Source organism: Sturnus vulgaris, chromosome 2 (genome assembly GCF_052056855.1).
Source record: "Sturnus vulgaris isolate bStuVul1 chromosome 2, bStuVul1.hap1, whole genome shotgun sequence".
In the NCBI taxonomy this organism is placed as follows: domain Eukaryota; kingdom Metazoa; phylum Chordata; class Aves; order Passeriformes; family Sturnidae; genus Sturnus; species Sturnus vulgaris.
Window position 1 is genome coordinate 41,057,570 of NC_142244.1, and position 25,718 is coordinate 41,083,287.

Below are 25,718 nucleotides of genomic sequence, written 5' to 3' on the forward strand. Positions count from 1 at the left end.
CTGCTTACATATAGGTGCTATTTATCTAATTTTTTCCTGGGTTTTTTTTTCTTTTTTTTTTGTTGCTATTGGAAGTAATGCCTGGAAAGGTGCATAAAGAAACACACATACTGTATACACAAATAGATATATGAACAATTCAGAAGTTCAGTATTTTTCAAAAGTAAAAGAAACCCATATCAGCTTCAAATAAAAACAATTTGACCACATAAAGGACATAGAGTTACACAGACAGATTAGAAGAACACAACGAATTTAAATGGCAATACTGAGCATAAAGTAAGACAGAATAAAGGTTGACTTCATAAAGTCAAAACTGAAAAAGTGCTTGCATGAATTTGGTAATAAAAGCATTTACCTTTTTCAGTTTGACATTATAGCTAATGAAGGTTTAAGGGACTGCATGTTTTCACTAATTCGATTTTTGTATACTTATAAAATAAATAGAGTGAAACAATTTATTCTATTGATGTAATGGATTATACACCAGACAAAAAGAACTGGAAGACTCTCCAGGCTTGTATGATTGTAAATTATGTGCAATTCTCAAAGACAAGCACTGTGAATACCAGCATTTTAACAACATATAAGTCTGTATTTTATACTGTCCTAGATACCCTGTGTCTAATTATCTCGTTACTGAGATTCTTTGCAAATGACCAAAGAGTGTTTCTTTATCTCCAGAGCCTGAACCTTCCAAGGGGATTAACTGCATTGTGAGAACACCATGAAAACCAAAGTATTTGCAATGAGTCACATATGTGCTAAATAGCACCAATTCTCCAGAACTCTGAAGTACCTAATGATTATGACATCTCTTGAGAGCACTTGGACAAGCAAGTAGGTGGCAAGAGCATAAGATGATAACAAAGGAACATCTAATTATCCTAGTATGTATATGTATCACAAGCCCAGTGGCCATCCTCTAGAGAGGAGATAAGGCACCATGCAGACAGTATAAGTACCATGTTTTACAGCCCCACAAGATAAAAACATACACACTAGCATTGCTATATCAGGGAGAAAAGATGCTGTTGATGTAGATCAAGGAAAACAGAAATAACTCCTTGTCCACACGAAGAAAAAAAAAAAGAAAATGAGATTTTATGTTGATGAAGCCTCAAAACTAACATCTGTTTTCTAATAATGGAATGTAATATTCAGTTCTTCCATTAAGACATCATATCCCAAGAGCACATTGTAATATGAGGACATGTGAGAACATTTTACAAGTTGGGAACTGACAGAATGAAGGTTTCTTATCCAAGCGAAGGGAAGATTCTGTTACTACAAAAAATTGGTATGGAATTGTGTCCTAAACAGAGTATGTAGTCTTTAACGCATCTGATATATTTCAAGTAAATTTTTCCAACAGTTTTGCATGCAATCTGTCAGCATTCATAGCGATATTTTAAAATGCAACTTAATTAAACATGTAAGCCATTAAATATTTTTTGCTATAATCAGAAAAAGTCCACAGGCTGTACATTCTCACAGAGCAGGGTCTCTGGATTTGTCTGGACCTGTATTAGCCTGAGCTGATTTTAGCTTGTTTTAGCTGTGAGAACAATTCTTTAGTCATCAAACAATCACACTGACTTTTGCCTAACTTCTTAGTTCTGAGACTACAGTAAATGTTAATAGTCCATTATGTTCATGTACACACTGAGCAACCTTCCACTTTGTACAGCAAATTCACATTGGATATAGCTTTTCTATCAATGAACTTAGGCTATGAGTGTTAGTGTCTTTATAACTGGACTAGTAACAACTGCATTGTACTTGAATTATACTCATATAATATCAGGCTTAATTAATAAAACCTCGCATGTGTAATGTGTTCTGTCTTAGCCCATAGCAAAATTCCGTGTAAAAAAAAACCGCGAACGACAAACTTAGGAAAAAGTTGTAATTGAGATTTTAACCAAACCTATGTATTCTTATGGTCTCTGTTATTGTATTGCAATAAAGACGATATTGATCACAGAACTTGAGTCTTACTACATTGTATGTTTCTTTAACAAAGTTACAATATTGCCAATTTCAGAAGAAACCATCAGATTATTTGATACCGATGAACTGCATTTTGTCATTTGTACTAATCCAATTCCACACCTTCTCTTGGAGCTGTTAAACATTTTTCTTTCTAACACATTATCTCACATACACTATGTCTCTTGTCCCTTCATAACCATGAATGTCTTTCACTTCTCTAAAGCAAGGATTCATCTTTTCTCATTCATTTGCAGGAAACTGCTACAGATCCCAGATTAGTTCACTCGTCCTTCAGGATCTATAAAAACCACACACAAAGGCTCAGTCCCAAACACTTCACTCAGTTCACTGGCTTGGGATCAGGTCAATGGCTAGAAAGATTTTTTTTTTTAAACTAAATATCTAATTAAAATTTTCAGTTATTTAAGGGTTTCTTTTACTACATATTGATAAGCATCAGCATTTATAGAGCAGAAAATCCCTACAATTACATTATAGTTTTCAGCTTTCTCACATGAAGGTCACTGGAATGAAATGGAGAGATAATTGCAATTTGATCCTTAAGACAGAATTACTACCTGATTATACAGCAGAGTAATTAAACTAGACTTAATTGAGATGCTGCAGCACATCTGCCACTGCCAGCAACGTGCAGTGTTAGCCTGGTCTTGACTAGGGTCTCTGCCTTCATTTCTATACTGTGAAGGCACTGTCTTCAACAGGACCCTGAATTTTAGATTGAAATATATTTTTACAAAAAATTATCTCCTTATCATTAAAAAAAAATATTCTCCCATGTCCTGGATTGTAGAAGTACCACATCACTTACAGAAAAACTTCAGGAGAGAGCAAATCCTCACACGAAAGAGATGGAGATGCAAACAATACTATGGAGGACCATAAAGGTTGCGAGTCATTCCCTAGAAGTACATGGAGTGTCCTTAGTACAACACTTCAGCAGTGCTTAACGTTTCAAAATCCAGGTTGAAAACCATCATACATACCCCTATGAAAATCTTGGAATGGATGGGACTTGATAGCTCTGACAGCAGAAAGCCTCTGCTTTATATGCTTTGGAAAGACAATCCAAATCACATTCCCAACATGAACAACTGAAAAATCAATTCAAATGGCTGTTAAAGGATAAAGTTTTGTTTGGTTTTGAATTCTCTGCTGGAAGGATGAGAAGCTATTGCCTGTATCTGTAAAACAAGTTAGTGGAAAAAATCACAGAAGTTTAACCACCATTTACATTGCTGTAGAATATTTGTTTCCCACTTATGGAAATCTCAGATCCTGACTGCTGCACTTCTAAATAAGATATCCAGTTGTAAAATTAAAGGTCTGAATTTGTTGGTTCCCAAAAGCATAAGTACAATATCAAAACAGATGGTGTGATTTGTCTCTTAATTTACATATAAACATAGGAGACAATGCAAATAAAATCTGGAATGTAGAAGCACACACAAAAATCATTTTTTGTTCAAAACAATGAAATATTTGAACCTGTAAAAAAAGAAGCTAAAACCATCTGAGATAATCAGTGCAAGCATTGACCAGCTTAGCACATAAACTACTAACAGCTCTATCAAACTGCTCTAGTCTCTCCATCTGTGTGAATGTTGACTGGAACTTCCTTGGGATAAGAAAGAAACATTTCCAGCACCATCAGCAATCTCTCATTCCCGGAGGCAACGGGTCTCCAGGAAAAAAAAGAGGGTATTATCTTTCTCCTGCCATGTGGCTGTTTGGCCCTACTTCTCCATGTGGAACCTGTCCTTGCAAAACATACCTTTACTGCATGAGCTCCACAAATTCTCAGATCCCCAGTGGATTGTTTTAAGCTTCCAACATCCCTCCTCACTGAGTTAGTGGTCAGGCAAACACATCACCTACTCTGCAGCTCCCTGCAGTGGTGCTGCAGCCAATACCTGCACCAACCACTGGAGAGCAACTATTGTCTCGCTCCCTTGCATCATAGTTTGCCCCATTCCAGTTCTACACTGATTTAAAAAGCTGTGATGAAAAACAAAATTGCAACCTTCTGAAAAGGCTATGGAATTATGAAATTAAGGGAACTACAATTATATACTCAATTACCCAGTATTGTTATTTTAAAAAGCTGCTGTTTAAGAAACTCAATTCTAAATCATGAGCTGTAGTAAATTACTTCTTTGTACATACTAGATCAATTTAAGGTCAAAACTAAATTACATTTTAAGTAACGCACTAATCTGTGAACAAGTCTCAAGATTTTAATGCAACTTTAGGGTTCAAAAAGTAACCAAGTAGATAATGAAATTATCAACCTCAAAACGTTTACATTCATCTATAAACAAAAGCTTAAACACTCTTATCAATTCCTTTGCTCCAAAATTTAAACAGTACACCATGCTCAAAAGTAATCCAAAGCAGGAGTAAATCAGCACAGAAGGACTTCTTTCAAAATGGAGAAAAGCCAAAAAGAGTTAAGTTTTGTTTTCTAAACTTACCGGTACTAAGGATGGAAGAATTGTTCAGATATAAAAGCTGGTTTTATGTCTGGTTTTATAAATTCTTATGCTCTCAAAATGTGTTATTATTACCAATAATTCAGTCAATATTTCTGCAAGTGAAATACTTATAAATATTAAAAGTCTTTCTCCTTCAAAATTACTTTTTCCTATATTTTATTTTAACAGTATTTATGACAGTATTTTCAAATATTGAATTTTCATATTAGGAAACTGAAATTTTACCTTAGGAAACTATTTCATTTCTGTGAAACTCCAATTTTCCATGGTTCTATGCACACGAAAGAAATTAAGTATTTAATACTGCTGCACAGAGTAGGGATTCCAAATAAATGAACTTTGTGACAAGAAAATAGCAAAAGAAACTAGGAAATTAGCAATAAAAGAGACCTTGAAAGGACATACAAGCACAATCTTTCTCAGGCCCTCTCAACACATATAAAGTAGCCAGTTGAAAATTTTAACAGCCCCGGCAATATTGAAGATCACAGCATGAGTTCCAAATAGAGGACAACAGAAGTATAAAAGCTTTTTTTAAAAGGTGTTTTCATGCAGAAAAAGAACAGCAATACATAATTCTTATATTTTCATTTCCTGTGGTACAGTGAATTGCATTGAAACCCAGGTAATATCTTCCTAATGTTCAGTATCTCATGCAGGATTTATGCTTTCACAAACAAAGAAGAGTGAAGTGATTCTTTGAAGCAACTACTGACACCCTGTGCATTATCCAACCCTCCAAAATATGCAGTATCCCTCTTTGGTAATACTGTCAACCACTAGCTTCTATAATGTCTCTTCAAGGTCCTCTAATTTCACAGTTACCTGAAGTGCACCAGTGAGAAACACAGTATCATGACTTTCCTGATTCAGCCAAGGAATTGACACCAGCAAGGGATGTATTTTATTCTGTTACTTGCAGATTTTTTAAAGTCAATTTTAAAATTTCACTTTAACTTCATATACCACCTTTGCAGAAGCTCTGACACCAGACACTGGCTTGCAGCAGAGCTGCACCCTGAATTGTGAAGAATAAAGAAGCAGAACATAAACTTCTCAGCCAATTTTCCTCAAAATATTTCCTGCATCATCTACATGCCCAATAGCTAGGAATTTCTCAATGAACTGACTAAACTACAACCCCCTCAGTTAGTAAAATACAGTATTAACTTATTTGTGCCAGTATTTTACTATTTACGATGCTTTCCTTAACTTATAACATCCAGTCCAGTACCCACTGCCAAATATCCATTAATGCTGTACCATTTTCAAGTAAACAACAAATTTGTGGAAGGAGAGAGGTATGCTAAGTTGCCTTTGGTTGAAAAGAAGAAAATCTATGGGTCATTCCTTCATGTGACAGTGATGAAACTGAAATTACATGGGGTTTTGTTCATTACTTCAAATATGTTTGATGTCTTTACTTCTCATTATCTTAATTTTTTTTTCTCTTTTATAAATACATAATACTAGTACATGCACCATCCGAATTCTCCAGTGTCAGATAAAAATATTGTTACAGGCATCCAGTAAGTGGTCTTTAAATGTATTGATATAAAGACAATAGATATTTTAAACAGGTCACAGGAAAGTGATCTGCAGGTAGCAGAAATACATTTACTGGAAGAGAAATGCTGAAAGTGACTCAGTGCTTTATTGCCTGAAAAGCTGCTGTACAACTCATCACACATCAGGGAAAAAGGCTACCTAGGATTTTAGCTATTATGTATGTTTTTTGATCTCAGCTATTATTTTGGTGATTTCTAGTCTTACTCCATACATTATAATAGCCTATAGTATAAGGAATGCTCATGTACTCTCTACTGTTGTGTGACACTCAGTGAACCTGACTTTATACCAGAGGTTAGGGTCTGCTTCATAAATTTTCTCTCTCTAATGTTTTGTGATCTGCATTAGAAATACAGAGGCATATATCTGAATATACATAATAGTCCATTTTGTTGCATAATGAACTTTGCAATTTTTTTTTCTGTGATATTATTAGAGAAAATTATTTTGATTCTCAGCTTGTGGGATAACTTTATAGCTGTACATAAACCAGCAGGCAGCTTTATGGAAATGCTAAGCCTTTCCAAAACACAGAACAGCAAATATTAATGATATCCTGTATCAAAATTCCTTCTTCAGTCTTCTCTAAAGCTTCAAAGGAGGTTCAGCATGTCTAGTGTTCGAAACACAAGACACAGAAAACCAGCCTTAGATGAACTATCCTGAAAAGAACCATACCAGTTTTACTAGGATCTTCATTTGCAGAGTGTAGCTATTCCAAGTGACAGAGCTGAATAAATAAGTTAGAAAAAAAGTTAGCCATCACTTCTTTGTTCCCTTTTATCGATCCCTGTTACCTTAAATAACAAGTAGAAACAAAAACTTGCCTGCCTAAGGATGTAACTTGTTATTATGTTCCACGTGCTGGCAAGTGAGAGCAGTAATATTCAGCACTCAGCATTGATTTTGAACTTGCTCCATGAACTTGCTCTACATTCATGGCTTTTAGATTTAAGTTGGAAAATCAAGAACAACAGGACCCAGGATCCTTTTGAGAAAACTACTCATGCTTTTTATTATACACAGTCCTTTGTTGCAAACTAGTTGAAGACTGATTATCTATGGTGAATTTACAATGTTACCCTGCACTCTGGTAACCAAATCAGTAAGTCTGAATTCTTGCTTTATATTTTGCTATCAAGCACTTTGTTTGTATTTAATCATAGCAATTATTTCTATTGTGCTTATCCCCTGTAATTTTATGTTATATAGAATGACAGTTATTTGAGCTAAAACAATTGCTCACAGTAATTTGTGTGTTTATTTTTATTGTGATTATTGTCATTTCAGCTCTCTCATGGCAAGAGCAGAGCACTCTAAGTTATGCACATACACCACTTAATAACTAAGCTGTTCTTTTCCTTGGGGTTCAACCACCTACTGAAGAAAATATAAAACACAACAACTATGCATAGAAGGAAAAAGTAAATGAAAATAATAAGTTATCTTCTTACTCCTCTGATAATTGCCAATGAAAATTTTAAGAGTAACATGGGAAAACAGCTACTGTATTATTCATTTTTGCATTGAACTATCAGATATATACTTTTTTCTTTCGGCAAGGAATGGCTTTAAAAGCATGTGTTAGTAAGAAACTGACTCCCCCAGAGCTGAATGTGGGCTGAAGTCAGAGAACAGTTCTTATTCTCCACATACTATCTCTCACCCCAGTACATCCTTGTCAGACTGTACTGACACTTAAACAACAAAAAGCCAAGATTTATATAGCAGCAAAACGATGCCCTTCATCTTGCTTTCTGACAATTTCATTGTCCTTTTTGTTGCCAGTGGATAGTGAGTTCACGGCTTCAGAAATCTCGGGACAATGACTCCAAGATCCCTTCCCAAATTTTAATGTGTACTTATAAGCGCAGCACCATGGTAAGCACAATTTAAACTATTTTCCCCTAGATGGATAAGAGAAGAGAGATATAGCACCTTCCAGGACCTAAAAGGGGCTTACAACAAAGCTGGACAGGGACTTTTCTCAAGTGCCTGGAGTGACAGAACAAGTGGTAACCGTTTTCAACTAAAACAACGTAGATTTAGATAAGATATTAGGAAGAAATTCTTCAAGAGGGGAGTGAAGCACTGGAAGAAGCTGCACAGAGAAGCTGTGAATTCACCATCTCTGGAAGTGTTCAAGGTAAGGTTGGACATGTTTTTGAGCAACCTGGTCTAGTGTAAGGTGTCCCTGCTCATTGCAGGGAGATTAGAACTGAATGATCCTTAAGGTCCCTTCCAACCCAAACAGATGTGAAAGAGATTGCATCAATGTTAGCATTCTTTTATACCAGGTATATTATCTTAAATATGAAGTTTTGGAAAATGCCTCCTAACATCAGTCTTTTTAGTTTATGAGAGAGTACACAACTGCAACTTTATCATGGCCTGCTTGTACTAACATGTGGAACAAAATGAGGAAAAAAGGATCCTTAAAACTAGCAGATAGAAGAATGGTACCTAAAAGCTGTAGCTTGATAAATGCGACACAGAAAAAGCCAAATTTTAAATACACAGATAAAAGAGCAAGGATAGTAACTTACTGGATTAATCTTTACAATAAAGATGGATATGCCCAACACTTCAGGTACTTTTCTCTGCTTTGAAGCAGACACCACCAGAGTTACACAGGAAGGCAGTTCCTTTCAGCAATTAAAAAAATAATATAAAGAGTCGTTTCTAAAACAGGGACTCATGGAAATGTACCTGGGATGACCCAAAACATAAAGGACTCCAGTTACTTTTCTCCTACTGAATAAATGCTAACGCTACCAAATAATTCACAGTTTCTCCCAATTCCACAGCAGACTCTTGTATCCTTGGAAGGCAGGTTAATTTATCACTACTCCACAGTTTATGTGGCACAAAGATGAATGTGAATTATATCTTAGATATCCAGCTGAGCAGATCCACAAAAATGAATAATTTAATTTTCATTCATGATACTTTAACTTTTCCTTAACCTCATCCAGCTGCCTTGCAATTTCTTTCTAGCTCATTAAATATTATTTTGACTTGAATTTGTTAAAAATCAGCTAACTGTACAGACTGGACTTTAATTAACACAATGAAGTCCAAAATTACTACCCCTTTTTCCCAAAAGTAATAAATCTAGAATTTGTGCTTCTGTAATCAAAAATCATTCATGTCTCTGAGCTGCATCCTAATTCCACTGGACACTTCCACAAAGTAAGTAACTTATGGCCACCTTGAAACAGGATCAAAATGTTAAATCACACTCCACATACATTTTGAATGTACATTTAACTGAACAGTAAATTCTTCTAGCCTAGTCTATATGCTTAAGTATCAGGTCTTAAAATTAAATCCTGCCATATTCTCAGTGGTGTACTTTGCAGCAAGCATTAGCAATCATTTTGCCTTCCAGAAAGAAATATAGTGTGTAGCTATCAAATAGGGATAATTAAAGTAAACATAAACCACGTAATTGCAGCTTCCTTCACCACTTAGACTTTAGATCTGGAATACATCGTGTGAATTTGATTACTTGTCACATAATCAAATGGCTCATTTGATGCATTTATACTGATAATCCTCCGGCTTCTTGTCTGATAACACAGATAATTTATGTCCAACAATTAAAGCATAAAAGAAAGGGAAATGCAAAGAAACAAAAATGGAAAACTAAATGCAACAAAGTTACAAAATATAAAGTTTGTGGTTATGGAATAAGTAGTGGATAAACACAGAACATGAGAGTGGGTGGCTTTTCAAAAAAAGAGTAAAATGGGAGGTGTTGAAATCTGAAAGGTCACAGAAAATGCAAACAGCAAGATCATGTTGAGGTACCAGTGAGGAGAGTAAAAAAGCAGGAAGAACAAAAATATGGCATCTGATCTTAGTTCAGCAAAGACAGAGCCACTTGTGGGGGGAAATGCTGACGGACTCCTAATTCCTTTGGAAACCTGACTTTGAACCAAGGAGTCTTCAGGAAGGAGGTTCTCACCAGTTTAGTAGGACAGCAATATGATTCAAGGTATCTTCTCCTGAAGAACTACAGCTGAGATAACCTTATCACAACACTCCATGTTAAATAAGAATCTCATTCAACCTCAAAGAACAAGACATAGAATTTTTGACCTCAAAACAATGTTACTGTGACAACAGAAGAGGTTTATCAGTGAGCATTACTGCAAGCCAAAACACAGTATTGTTCCATTGCTTGCAGAATGAAAAAATACACAAAATAGTTAAACAGAGAACAGGGGGATTGTGCTGATGAGTGAGGTCAATCTTCTCTTTTCTGCTTGACTGCTAGAACTAGTATGATGAAGAATATGGAATTATTATATTGTGGGATAAAGAAAACCAAAGACAAGAGAGAGAAGATATTCTACATTTGTAAGCAGTAAGATGTTAATTTGACTCACAGATCATAAAAAATACTGTAAAGGTATTCCTCTTTCTCCCCCCATCCCCCAAACTCTAGAAAACAGTTTTTCTGTTTGTGCCATGACAAAGTTCTGGGGCCACAGTGCAAGTCAGCTCTAGGAAAGCTTTCATGTTTAAAAAAAACAAAATCTAAACAGAATAAGGTTTGCAGGATACAACAGAAAGGAACAAACCACTGAATCTTTGAACATGATGTTGAAAACAAAAGGATTAAAAAGTGAACAGGATGTCATTTGTGCTACAGGTTCCTTAGACTTTCTGTAGCAGTAAATTAAGGTTGCTCATTATCACAACATCTACGCTCAAGGGGACCTTATCAAGTGAAAACGTACAGATTAATATTCAACACTACTCAGGTCAGATTCAACAACTAAGCAAAGCACAGCACGCTATTATTTTTGGTATGTCCATGAACTAAATATGCTTTTCAATTCTGTGTTGTTGCACATCAAAAGGAAGAAAGGAAGACATATGCCAATGCCCTGGAAAAAATTGGGAAATTTTTAAAATGCTAAACACCATTATCTATTTCCTCTTAACTGTGCACTAACAAACTGATGTTTTTCCATCTGCTGAATCCTTTACTTTCCCCTTAGGAAACTCTGGATCTTAAAGGAAAATTCAAGTCTATGAAGCACTGAATAGATGTAAATTGAATAAGGGGTATATACAAAAATAGCTGCTCCACTCAATAAGTATGACAGAAAATCACTGGCTCGTGTATGACATTTAAGAAGAAACCTGATAAATGACCTTCTCTTCTAAGTCAGTTCATGCATAGAAATATAATGGGCTAAAATAATGGAGAAATACAAATTCATGAATTATTGAAATATTACAAATAAAGTTCACTTTCTATGAGCTAGAGAAAAAATATATATATATTTGTTATTTGGACAAAGAATTTTCACATCACCACTTTAGTATATTTTTAACCACACAGAAAATATAGAGTGAAACTAAAAAATAAAATCAGGCCTGATTAGTCTTAAAGTTATTGTTCTTCATTTGTTCTGTAAATTATGGAACAAATGTCTCAGAATGAAAATCTAGCGTATTTCATGACAAGCTCTAAATTACTTTTTAATTTTTTTATTACAAATCTTTCAAAATTTTCCATTTTTCACCTCAATCACAAATCATAGAATCACGGAGTCACAGAATGGGTAAGATTGGAAAGGAAAGTGGGTCATTTGGTCCAACCTCCCTGCTCAAGCAGGGCCATCCCAAAGCACATGGCACAGGATTGTGTCCAGATAGTTCTTGAGTATATCCCAGCATCCAATATTCAAGTCCACACTTTACTTTCTTTCCCATAAAATTTTTTTGGAAAAGAACTGTACTCCAAAATCTGAAGTATAAAATCAGAATTTATTCAAAATCCTAACTAACACCTGAACATCCAGCATACACCAAAGTAATTAAAAAAATCACCAAACAGGTAAAGCACGACTTGTTTTAGCTTTTCAGGAATTTACTTTACAACCTGAACTTTCTATATATGGCTTTTAAAATATAAAACTCTGCAATGATGAATCTAACATGAGACCATTTTGCTAGTCCCTACAGTTCTATAAGGAAAATGCATTCACACATTAATGTCTCTAGAACAATAAGAAAAAAAAAGCACTTGCAGCACCATTCAAATAAACCATAACATTTAACCATTAATCGTAAACCAGAGATATCTGATCTCCATATATAAAAATTGGGAAAAAATATTTTAATATTTGCACTGTTAAAAAGAACATAAGTTACTATATGTCCATAAATTGATGCCAATGGCAACTCATAAGATATGACAATTCGTAACAGCACATGGAAAGAAAGGACTCATAAACAGGATATATTAACCCTGAAATTAAGAGATGTAGTCTTCTTGCAAAGATACTCAAAAAGGTTGAAAAAATCTGATTTCACATACCTATTTCTCATGCCCAAGCATATGCCCAACCACACAAAGATCATCTCTCAACTTAAAACCATAGCACAGGGTCCTCTACCTGGAAGCAAGCATTATGCTCACCAGCTCCCCATATCCAAAAAAGCTCCAGATAAAACCCCAATACACAGTGGGGAAAAATTAACTGAATTAATAAAATATTTGATGTTATTCCTTTGCCAAATCATATCGTTTTGTGTTAAAGCCTACTATGATGGACCTGTTAGCAGTCCACACAAATATTTTATATCCCATCTGAAATTTTCTTAAATCACTAATTTAACTATTCCATTTTTCTGTCATTAATATTACTCTCTGAAATGAACAAATGCTTATTTTTAAAAAAACTGTGTCTAACAGCTCATACATAAGTCTCTTCTATATAAATGACTACCACTTTATCCTAAGAGTATGCATTAAGATCTACTAGATTTTAAAGCTCCTTCATGTTACCTCTCCTGCAGCTACTCTAAATAAGTACTTTATTGGCACAATGTCAATAAACAATGTAAGACATCTGGTAAACATCATTTTATCCTGTGTCTAATTGTTCAGCATAGAGAACTGTTCTTCCTAAAACCAGATACAGTTAAAATAGAGAAATATTTAGAAAACATAACTGATAAGCTCAACTGAATAATGCATTTATTCTCCTCTTGGTAAAATTACACACTGAGCTCAGACTTAATGGCAAGAGCTCAACAACAGCTCCGTTCATGCTCAGCTGGATCAGCCCTTCAATTAAATTTCTTTCATTTCAAGGTAATAATCAAAACAGCTGACAATTCAAGTGACATCTCCACATCCACATGCAGATGCAGTATTTCTTAATTTTCCTTTTAACAGAACTGTGGCTGCAGGAACACAGCCCTAAATCAAGCTATTTTAAAAAAAAATTCTAAACTTCTCATGTGGATTAAAAGGTACTATTAATGCTCAGCTCCAGTTTTCTCCATCATATTTGCTGATATTCTTCTTTTACCAATTCACAAAAAATTCTTTCATTACTACCTTTAATAAATCAAACACAACTTATTCTTTAAAAATGAAAGTAATGCTAGAATTGTTCTCTTTTATTTTATTCCCTTACTTCTTAAATTTGTTGGCACATTTTCAGATAAAATATTTTCTCAATATTACTTATTTTTCCTCATACTTCTTCCAACACATCCAGCAAGGAGATTTCAGTGTCCTTCAGTCAGAAGACATGAAGAGGTCCTTGCTAGACAGTGAGATATTTACATTTTCATTCTAGTGGAAACTTATATTCTTGCCCCATCCTAAATTTTTTACCACAATTCCTACTGTGAGGTATCAGAAGTGAATATGTCTGATGCCATTTAGCATCAACACTGACTAAAGCTTCTAGACTAGACTAGCTTCTGAATAGATCTTCTCTCAATCTCCAAGTTCTCAGCATATTTTGAAGCTGCTAATACAGGAGAATCAATTGCATAAGTTGAAAAAAATCTCTTCAAGTTCTCCCCTTCCAGAACCACCATGATCTCAGTACCAAGTAAGCAAGAGAGAGTAAGGAACACTCATGATATAACAGCAGTTTATTTCAAGCAATGGGCATAACGGAACTAATTTGAGTAAAAACTGGTGTTTTCTTGTCCTCCCAGACAAACTGACTTCTGGAAAGATAAAACTTACAGCTTTCTATATAACAACATTAAAAGACCTTTTAAAAATTCATCCAGGACGGTCCAGTACCTTCAGAAGCAAACTAAAAAAGCTTCATACTTTAACAGTTAATCCCAACGTACTGGACATACAATCCTATTGTGTAACAGGCTTGGCTAAGGGCTGAGCCTTGGGCATGACCTTCACTCAAGCAGATGCAGCAAACACAGATCCAAACTATATTTGTGACATGTGTTTTCAATATGTAAAGTTGGGGTAAATACTTTCAACATTATAAAAATTGCAGCCTGACAAATATTTCAAAGCACTGAGGTTATCTGACATTCAAATACCGCCAATACCAAGGCAATATCCACACAAAATTGCACCTGTGTATCTCTCCTAGTGCTTTCCAAACCCCACGGAGACTCTTGTCCTATTCCTTCTATTTTCGTGTGTTCCTAATTTCTAATTTAGCCCACCAACAGTGATGCTTAGTCCAACTTTCAATCCTACTCCTGCCTAGCTAGCTAGACATCCAGCTCCCACCAAACCCAATCTCCAGCTCTAGGCTGGGCTTTTAACACAAGCTTAGCTCACCCCTCCACTCAGTGCACCAGGTGCTCACCTGAGTTTGTAAAACAATGGTTTATGTCAGGATTTATGAAGTATGGTGGGATCTTCTAACTTGCTACACCATATGCAGTGAAATCCAAGCAAATATGAAGAGATGCTTGTCTCTTGCTAATGAAATAAGAAAAAGCAGAAGCAGCAGAACATGGAAAGCTAAAAATGCATGATTCCTGTGATCATTCTCCTGCAACACTAAGTGTCCAAAAGTGAGCAAGTAAGTAATGAAAAGCCCTAAGCAACAGAGATGGCTTTTGGGTGTGTGTTACATCCTCAGACGCTTGTCAAGTCCATACTTAAAACAAACCTTATCAGACCAGGAAAAGAAAAAAAAAACACAAAAAAACAAAAACCAACTCCTAAGTGTGCTTCTTCCAAAAAAAGTTTCTCATATACTCCAACAATAAAACAATGACATAATTTTAGAGTCATGCAAAAGCCCCAAGAATTAGTAATAAATGATTTTTCATGTCTTCTTTTAAAAAGCTAATGTGTTACTAGCAACACAGCTGAAGTTTCTCTTCCCAAAGAATTATTTTCAAGCAAACACATTCCCTTTAATCAGTGCATGACCTCTGAATGGTCCAGACATTACAACATACTCTGTCACTGATATCAAAACCATTTAATTTCTAAAATTCAATTTAAAAGGTTTTGGATTTTTACTTTCTATTAAAGAAACACTTTCTGAATCATTTTAGGAACCATGGTCTGCAATCAGACAAAGTGCAGCTAAGTGAAAAGTGACGTTATTTAAATTAATTCAGTTTAAAACCTGTGCACCAATGAAAAATTATAAACAGAAGATGAATGCAAGCGTGGGAGATTACACAATTGTTGGTGAAAAAGTATTACAGCCACTGCATGCATACAAGTTGTAGAAACCACCTGGGAAAAACCTGAAATGCCATTAGGATAATACAACACATTACACAACAGCCTGGCAAACATCAAACCTTTAAGAGCAAATTTTTAATGTTACTTTTTTGTGCCTTGCAGCAAATAATTTAATATGCGCAAATATCCCAGTAACACCAGTAACACTTCAGCAACTTAATTTTAAAGATTCATACCACAGGTTAAGTTGCAATGGCATACACTAGGTACAATTTTAGTATCCATATTTTTTTCAGACATAAAGATAGAGCATTCTAATGTTACATCATTATATATATAGCTATATCTTTTGTATGTATGTATCTTTACATGTATATAGCTAATTTCCTTTCTTTTTCTACTTTCTTTTCTTGGAGATTGTTTTCCAGATTTCCCTTTTCAGAAATCACCCACAAATTACAAAGGTCAATTATAAAGTTAAGAAAAAAAACCTATGGCTGAATATTATGAAGTAATTTATAATTTTCCCAAGTGAATCAGGGAAATGTGCCTTTAAGCCTGTTCACCACTGGCTCTTCTCATCAGATAGTTTAATCTATGTATCTTTTACCCATAAACACCTCTGGCTGTAAGCAACAGTATACTCACTTATCCTCAATCTTAAAATCTTAACACCTTGATCACTTGAAATAGAACACAGGCTATATGATGCTTCAGGAGATACGTACTTCATAATTCAAGAAAATTTTGTGTTTTCTTTTATTTTTTTAATTTTACAATGCAGATATATTTTCAGAGAAAGTCATTAGATGGATGTATTTCCCTTTGCTTACTGCAGTAATTAAATTGCACTGACATTAAACTGTTTTTCTCAACAGGCTTGACCTTAACAAGGTCTCACTGGATGTTAAAGTTTTCTTTGACAACAATCCTTAGGTGTCATCCAGCATATTAGCTACTGCATTCATTAAGGGAATGGAGACAACAAACCAAATATCTTCTCTTTCATCAACACTTTACCCTAAAACACAAGGTTTAGCATTTTTTTGCTTATTTATCAGTTTTGATTGTTTTTAAGGCATTAACAGCTCATTTCAATACAAATGGTTAAGTCAAGAAGCCAGTTTTGTTCTAGAAACAATTTTTATAATGTCTGTGAGAACAGGTTGCTAAGTTATTGAGCACTTTGATTGGGAGCTGTAAAGGCAAAGCTGAACTTTCCCCCATCGTTCCTTATCTTCAGGAATATTGATTCCTAGATGAGACTACACTCACCATTCAATGTCAGCTCTGCTGACTCCTGCCAGTAGATCTCAACCAGCTGTGAGAAAGCAGGGACACAGTAGGAGTGATGGGAAAATCAGGGGACAAGCAAGAAAAACAACAGGAGTAACAGGGACTGAAAGTAGAGATTCAAAAGTACTTTGGAACATTATCACATAAAATAAGTGACACTTCATGAATCCTGTGACCAGGCATCTATACTTGCCAATGCTACTTTATGGATATAGAGCTAACACACCTTTAGGCTTAATCCTCAGATCAACAAAACAGAGAAACAATTTCTCCATGACAAGCATGGAAGATCACATAGATAAATGCAGACAAATCTCAGCAGTGTGTGTCTCACTTAAAAAATTTTATTTGGAAAAGGTTTATTTTCCTGTTGGCAGCTTCAGGGTATCACTGGCAAAAGATATTGTTGTCAAATAACCGGTCACACCTACTAAAACAAATGTGGTTAAAATACAAATACAACATTAGTTTCACTTGCTCATAAAAGCCAAAATGTAGTGAAGTATTAAAACAAAATTTCAAATTTGCTAGCTTCTGGAAAAATAAAAACAAAACATATATTTAAATAAGCGGGTCCCAACAAAATGGTTTTTTAATGGATATTCTGCACATACTTACAGGTTGAGCAGACCAACAGTGCTCTCACCACAAGCTCACTGAGTAACTTCCACTTCTGCCTCACTCTGGAGGTGACAACTGGAATAAGAATCTCTGCAGGGACGTAGAACTGAATCGAATACGTCACAAAAATCCCGAAGGAGTACAGAATTTTTACAGACTGATACAACCTGTTGAAAACATTTACAGTCATGTAAGTATGTAAGTTGCAAATTCTTCATTAAAAATTAGCTTGATAATTAAGGAGATACATATACATACATATTAAAAAAAAATCCCCCCAGCAAACATGAATATCATATTTTAACTGTCTAAGAAATTGCAGAAGATAAGCCAACTAGAGTAAATTTTCCAATAAAGTTCAGACATCTTTACCACTGTTACTTCTGGCTGAGTAAATAAATGAAAAAGAGCTATCCATGCCTCCAACAGTTTTAAATATAGATATATTTTAAATTCGTGCTGCATTACTACAAGTATTTGTCATTGCTTACAGGAAACTGACAGAAATTATAAGTCACTTTGTACGATTTTCTTTCTATGGACATTATAAAAATTTTGGATGAGGACTTGGTTCATTTGCCATGGGGTGCTGTGTGTTCACAAATGGGAAAGAGAATATTTCTCATAAACAACACGTTTTAACAGAAAATGATGCCAAGCAGATCAAGCACTGAAAACCTTGGGTTTTGCTTCAGTCCCTAAGAAGATGTTCAAGCGAAGAAAAGCCAACATGAATAAGTAAGAAAATTTAAAAAAGCATCAGGAATAGGGGAAGAACAAATAGGACCTTGACCTTCGTAGCTCTCAAAGCCTTGCAGGGGTCACTTAAAGCATTCTCTCTTTGAGTATCACAGTCTGTATCTGTAGTAGTAAATAAAATCCAGCCAGGGCTGCTTTTGGCCCCTTATCCTGTGGCCAAATGGCATGGCATGGCAAAAATTTTATCTCTACAGTTCAACTCTTTTCGACCATACTTTCTATGATTCTATATGAGGAAGAGAAGAAAAATAATCTTCAACTAAAAATAAATTTTGACTAATAGGTCTTAAATTATCCGTATCAAATGTTTGGCCATCACTGCACACAATTGAGGGAATCACCGAAGGCACATTCAAATGGACAAATAGAAAAATTGTTACATCAATTTACATATTGACATAATGGCATAGATAGTTTAGAAGCTCTTGCTTTTGTGACACACATCTTTTTTACTGCTGAGCAGCTTTTAGAAATTTAGAGGGAACAAGAGCTCTTCAAGACTGTCCTTATTCCAGAAGCTTAGATAGATTTTAGCTGGCTAAATTTTAACTGACCAGATACCTAGAATTCACCTCTAATCCTCAGGCTTCAGACTACCCCAAGCCTTTACAAAAGTAATTTCTAAAATAAATTCAAAAACAGGATTCAAAACTTTAAACACACAGTAGTTCAAAGTAAGCATCTCCATTACACTGTTTTTGTACAGCTCTATGGGGATTAAAACTTAACAAATTAAAAAAAATATTTTATATTACTGACGTGATTTTATTAGCAATTTAATATTATATTCCAATGAGAAAAAGATGACTCCTTAGGCTGCCCTTTAATAAAAATCTAAATAATTCATATTTGCTAAACCTCTTTTCAATTCTACATTTTAGATTTCATTATACCCATTTTAAGGGTAGAAACATTGGCAAGTAGCGCAACAAAACTTGCAGAACAACACAGCTAGACCAAACAGAGCAATAATTATGCAAAGCTTTCACTTCAACTAGTCCCATGTGAAGTCTTGTCAAACTTCAATACATCCAATGCTGGTATGGTCATTAACTTTGGGATTCACACTAAGGGTACTGTTGCATAAAGACTATCACTTATATCTTAACAAAGAACAGATGGTGGAAAGAACCTTCATATTCAGCCTCAAGGAGACAAGATCTCAAACAAAGAGAACAAAGAAGAAATTTTTTTAAAATTAGGGTAGTGAAGCTGTAGATGGCCCATTCCTGGAAGTGTTCACAGCCAGACTGGATGGAGCTTGGAGCAACCTGGTCCTGTGAAAGATTTCTCTGCTCATGGCATGGGGATAGGAACAGATGATCTTTAAAGGTCCTCTCTAACCCAAACCTTTTTATAAATCGATGAGACCCAAACCAAGGACAGTACCAAGTACTAAAGCTGAATTTTCTATAATTTACATCTGCAACTACTGAAAACTACTCTTTAAGTCCATTTTCAACATATTCTAAGTAATATATTATGCTGAGTGACAATTTGTACTTCCAAACACTATCTAAAATACAACAGCACCAAGTCATTTATTCAAAAGCACCAATGTAGCAGGAAATTTTTAAGAATATGAGCAGTCCTCTATTTAAATTAAACTTAAGAACTTAACCAGTCTAGGGCCTGTGTATGCCTTCCAGTCAATTCATCTGTGAGGACATCAAATAAAACTCAGAAAGCAGCAGAATTTAAATTTAATTTTCTTTATAAGGAAAGGCTTATTCTTAAGACAGGGGTTGTCCAGCTGGAATTAAACACATAAGCCAAGTCTCACTTTTTAGATACATTCCAGGCTCTTCTGCCTTTCTTATAAAAAATTTCTTTGCTCCTTGCAGTTTCTCTAGTTCAAACTGGCAACTTACTGGCTTTTTATGTGAGGAGCAAATAGCAAAATACTATCCCACACTTCACTGAAAATTTGTTTTGCTAGCCCAGTTAATTGCAACCATTTATCCCTCAGTACTGTATCAGGCAGACCCACAGTTCTGCACACCAACAGCATCATACATCACAATCCCTGAGCACACCACTGAGCTGCTTCTCCTAATTTTGTTTGGTGCTCTGGGGTACTCTCCAGGGTAAGACAAAAACAGATGACTTTGTTAACTGTGGGTATGTGCCCTGAGTAGCTTTGAGGTTATTACACTTATAACACCAATTCCCAACCCTATAGAGCACCAGTTTCCATCTCTTTTATTATCTGTTTCCTTGCATTAGGCCTGCAAAGCCATCAGGACAAATATCATCATCATCACATCTGCACTGTAGCCAGGAGCTATTTGAAAACTCGTATGTGAACAGCTCTGTTAGACAGCAGGGATGCAGAATAAAGTTCATCCTGTTGCTTGCATGAGCACAATAAAAAGCAACGATGAGTAGCAACCTTAACTTATTCCATATTCCTCTCACTCCTTGTTTTTTAACAGCACCTCTCTTAAGGCACAAATAAACCCAAAGCCACCATTTAAGAAAAGCTTTTCACTAATCTTATAAACAACAAGGACTGCCATGTTATATTAGAAATAGAAGTATTTTTCCTTTCAGCTGCATCACACAGAATAGATACAGAAAACATTTGCAGATTTCTGGGGTTTTTTTAAATGTCAGAGAATCACAGAATGGTTTGGGTTGAAAGGAACCTCAAAGATCATCCAGCTCTCAATCCACTCTCTGCCCAGCCTGTATCTGTGCTAGGGATTGCCCTGGAAAAAGAAGGAAGGGAGGAAGGCAGGGCAAAAGAAAGAGTGGGGAAGGGAAGGAAGGGAAGAAAGGAAGGAAGAAAGAAAGAAAGAGAGAAAGAGAGAAATCCCATAAAATGAAAAAAACATTAAGGCCCAAATCTCAGTTGTTACAAGAGCAGTAAAAAACAAAGCAAGCAAACAAGCAGTAAGAAATAGATGAAAGTTCTAGTAATGAAAAAAACATTCATCCTTCAAGACACAATTTTTATAGTTTCATGTATTAAACACTGGAATCAGTCTGGCAATTAAACAAAACTTCGTAAGAATATTAAAAATGCATAGTTCACATTGACTCCAAGGAATGAAAAGGAAGAAAAGAGAGTGAAAATGTAACACTTAAAAATTAAGAACATTCTTTACATGTGTTCTCCTCTTTTTCAAAGAATAAAAATGTCAGCATTCAGTTCATCAAAGCAGGAGTTTTTTTCCCCCCATAATTTGAGATTTCACTACTTTTAATAAGCTACTACAACAGACATTTAACAGGTAGATGCATGTATATAACCTGTAAGACATTATTTGATCAGAATGAAAACATTAAAATACTTTTCAGTTTTAGCACTTTTGCACTGCTGATATACCCAATTTTAGGCCTATCAGACAAAAGTACCAAAAAAACCTAATTACATTAGAGAAGAGTTAGAGTACATCCATCCACATACAGATACAAAACTAATAATACAGCAGATGAAATCATCTTCAGTGCATCTTCAGCATGTGACATGTGCAGCCCTCACAGCTTTAAAAAAAAAAAAGCTAAATAAAAATTGTAGTATCCTTGAGACACTGGTAAATATAAGCTTCATTCTTCTGACAGGAAGTCATCATATACACTGTCCATGGACCTGCACTTGAACTACAAACCTATTCATCTTTTATGTTTTCTATTCCATTTGTTCACCTGCTAAACTCAGTGATTACACTAAAAAAGGGCACTTATATGACCAAGATATCCAAGGTAAAGATAGCTTGTTGCAGAACTGCATGACAGCTTGTTGCAAACTGCATATTCCCTCCTTCAACAGTCCTGGAACTAGCTCCTTCTAGAGATGGAATGACTTATAATATCATTCATCAATCTCCATAAGCAAGTCCTTCTAATATGGAAGAAATTACTGGCTAGGACCACAGCTCTATGGCAGATACATTAAAGCTCTGAGCACGCTGATGGCACTGAGGCATGGAACAACCTTTGCAACATTTCTGCCTTCTAGGTTACTGCTTTTAAATCACAGAGGCACTTACCACTTATCCTGTGGCAGGTTTAAAGTTATGCTGCCTTTGACTTCATCCCCAAAGCGCAGATACCCGAGGGTGGCCAGTGAGATGTACAATGCCATGACTATTCCCATCCCAATGTTCAATGCCAGGGGGAAACGCGTGGCGTCCTTCATTCTGTTTTCCAATGGCAGTACCTGGAAATACAGGGAGAATCAATCACATTTTATGTTCTTAGTGTAAAACTACCTGTCTCTCCTCTTTCAATGCCAACTTCCAAAATTTAGGTGATTTTATAAATACGTAAGATTATTCTACAATAATGTTTTACCGCCTGGATGGTCACAATGTTTTATGTACCCAATAGAAATACTCAGATATTGAAAAGCACATATTTTGGTTGGGAAAAAAGTCTCAGTGTGGAATTATAAAGCAATATTTATAGACTAGAAAAACTGTTAAGAGAAACTTATGGTGTTCAGATGAAAATACATAAGCAATGAGAGTAACATGAATTATTTTGTAACAAAGTTTTTCAGAATCCAAGGATATTTGTCCTATTCCTGTCAGGTGTGCCTGCACTGTCAGCCTCCATCACAGACAAACCTACTGACACAAGTTCAGCCTCAGCCCTCCTAGCAAGGAATCTGGAGTCCATGATTACCAGAATGCAGTTCCATGCTCTTTTTCATCTCTCTGACAGAAGCAGGGTCAGGCACACTAAGCACTGCTTTTCCTAAACACAGTGCTTTGAGCCTCACATAGTCAAGCCATCTCACTGGGCCTGCCATGACTTCACAGTGAAGACACAGGCGTTGCAACAATTACTGCGTGAGGTTTGCTGGAGACTGCCTTTTATCTGTACTGGATGGCATTTAGAAAAATGCATTCAGTAAGTTCTAACTTAAGTTTTTAGACACCCAGACAAAATTTTAAGGCAGTAAAACCAAGTTACAAGCTCACATATTACTCCTCCCACCTTCAATTTCACCGGCAAAACAGATCCTTTTACATCATTTAAACACCAGCTGAAGGTACATGGATACTCCTAGACAAGCACGCTTTCCCCACCTCTTTCAGGAGAACTGTAGTCATCTCAATTACTCAATATGGGATGAAGTCCAAGATTAAGACACCTAACCCTCTATGTCTACATCTAAGTGAAACATCTAAGCTTCTATTGATGCCTTACGATTTTAGCTTTTATATTTTTTATATACTTGCAATCCTGCAATTCTTTAGTGTATAACTAAACTCTGTATAGAGTGTTAGCTACTGTTTTCTCATTTTGGTTAGACAAAACAATTCCTCTCCAGGCCTGGGAATCAAGGACATCTAACAGTCTCAGGCCCTGAGAGATGTAAACAAAAGTGAGTTGGGGAGCAAACTTGGGGTAAACTTATTTCATTACCTGAAGCTGCAATTGGAGGATTAATCTCCAACATGCAAACTCATAAAAGTATGGAAGACCCGTCATCCACTTTTGGGTGTAGCTCCTGGGGGAGAAGTTTGTCTGCCCTAAATGTACCTGAAGGCCCTTTAATAAATATAACCATTTTTTATTCTCTTAATTTTGTCTAGCCTCTGTTTTTACGTAGTCCCAAAAAGGCATGACTATAATGAAGTTAGGCAATTAGGATCTAGGCAATACAGACAGTGGAATAAAGTTCATAGTTGAGCTTATCTTTTAGTAGACGTGCAGGTTATATTTGATGAACAGTATGGCACTGTTAATTGAAGAAGCTTGTCATCCCTGCTTAGCACTTATGCCATATCTAATACAGACAAACAGTCTCAGTGCAACAGGGTTGCCCTGTAAAAGCTACTGTTCATCATACAAAATTGCTTTTTAATTGACTGAATATTTACTATTTAAGCAATATGAGACATGAAAATAGCAGATTTCATCCACTAATTAACTAACAAATTGATATATCTGAATTGCTGGTATATTATTTTCCATAGGGTAATTACTCCTCTCCTCCTAGTCACCTTTACTTCCTGACCTGTAGTAGAATTTCCCCACTGCCAACCTATCCCCCTATGGCCCTATTTCTCCCATATCTGAAATCCTAAAGAAGTAATTTTACACTTGGGAACCAAAAGGTCCCTAAAAAAGTGCACATTTAGAGGCAATTTTCATTCCTATTCAATTAATATTCACTATACATGTTAACTTCTTTATGTATTTCAGAGCCTCCACTGCTGATGTTGTTCCTCCAGAAAAGAACCGGAGCTTGGACTGTAACTTGATCCCGGCAGGGAATGCAAAATTTAAACAAAGAAGAGTTTCAAATATTAAATCAATTTTTAAATGAGTGTTGAGCAGCAGGAAGAATACAAAAGGAGACGTAGTCTGTAACAGACTCTGACCAGGATATCTGCTTTTTAATCTTTTCACATTTTAACAAAGTTTGTTTCACAGGCAGACAAGATTATCATAGAATTGTCTATCTGAAAATTAGTTCATAAATAAAGGACTAGTGGCACATACTATGCTCAATGTGTTTCAGACCAAAGGAAGCATTGACATTTTCTTTTTAGATTTCTAACTATACTGAAATTTTTTATCTCTAACATTTAAACCCAACTAGTTTAGCATTTAAAACCAGAAGACTCGTGTTTCTCCAGGAAAACAAAAACTTTGAAAAATTAAAAGCAATTTAAAGCCATTATAGGACAATGCTCTTGAGCATACACACTCTGCTTTTTAACTATCCACTAAATCAAGTCTACTCATTAAATGCAATAATATAATTTTCTGTCTATTTATGAGTAAATCAGAATAAAACACACCCATTTAAACTCACGTTCTCATACGAGCATCCTCTCTAACATTACAAGTTTCATTTTTTGCTGAGTTTAAGGAAATGAGACGCTAAAAGAAATACTGGATAATAAGACTATTGGTGAGAGACACATTAACATATGTAGATCTTGAAGTTATACTTAAAAATGTTAATTCCTCCCAGTTTATCCTCGAGTTACTATCAGGACTACATGTGCCTCCAGGCTGAACAGATGAGAATGCTAATGCAACCTTTCCTGCATCACTCAGTCCAGGTGAGTGTCCCTTCCCAGGTACTTCCAAGTACCCTCTCTGAACAGCAGCAATCTCAAGACAGTCGCCATTGCAGGAGATGCTTCCCTCAGTCAAACTGATCCCCAAAGAAATTACACAAAGAACTTGAGCCAAGTTTTATAGAGTATCCAGTATCACCTACTTCAAACAAGCTACAAAGTCCTGTAACTCACAGGATTAACATGATGTCAAGTAACCACCAGTTACATGTGTATTTATATGTGTATTACACAAACTCCTGGCTCCCTAAGCTGTTGAAGCCCATCAGGATCCAGAAGATCAGTGGAGTGTTGACAAGGAGAGGGAGGCTGCTGGCAGATATGATGTGAGCCAGTGCTTGTTCTGACAGACTCACTGGTGGGCAGCTACTGGATAGATCTTCACTGTAAAATTTCTTTCCACTCCCTGCACAGTTCCTCTTGCAATGACTTCAAAAAACCTAACATTTCATCTGAATGCAAGAG

At 35.6% G+C, this 25,718-nt stretch overlaps 1 protein-coding gene across 4 annotated transcripts in view; it reads right to left on the minus strand.

Annotated features, from left to right (window-relative positions):
• Nucleotides 1-25,718, minus strand: part of SLC36A4 (solute carrier family 36 member 4) — an 83,579-nt gene that overhangs the window by 26,417 nt on the left and 31,444 nt on the right. For all 4 annotated transcript variants that reach the window (XM_014877538.2, XM_088159371.1, XM_014877540.2 and 1 more), the window contains exons 9-10: nucleotides 22,200-22,369; nucleotides 17,443-17,612 (exon numbers count right to left, since the gene is read on the minus strand). In XM_014877538.2, coding sequence (XP_014733024.2) covers nucleotides 17,443-17,612; nucleotides 22,200-22,369 — 340 coding nt within the window. The remainder of the gene's footprint in view (nucleotides 1-17,442; nucleotides 17,613-22,199; nucleotides 22,370-25,718) is intronic.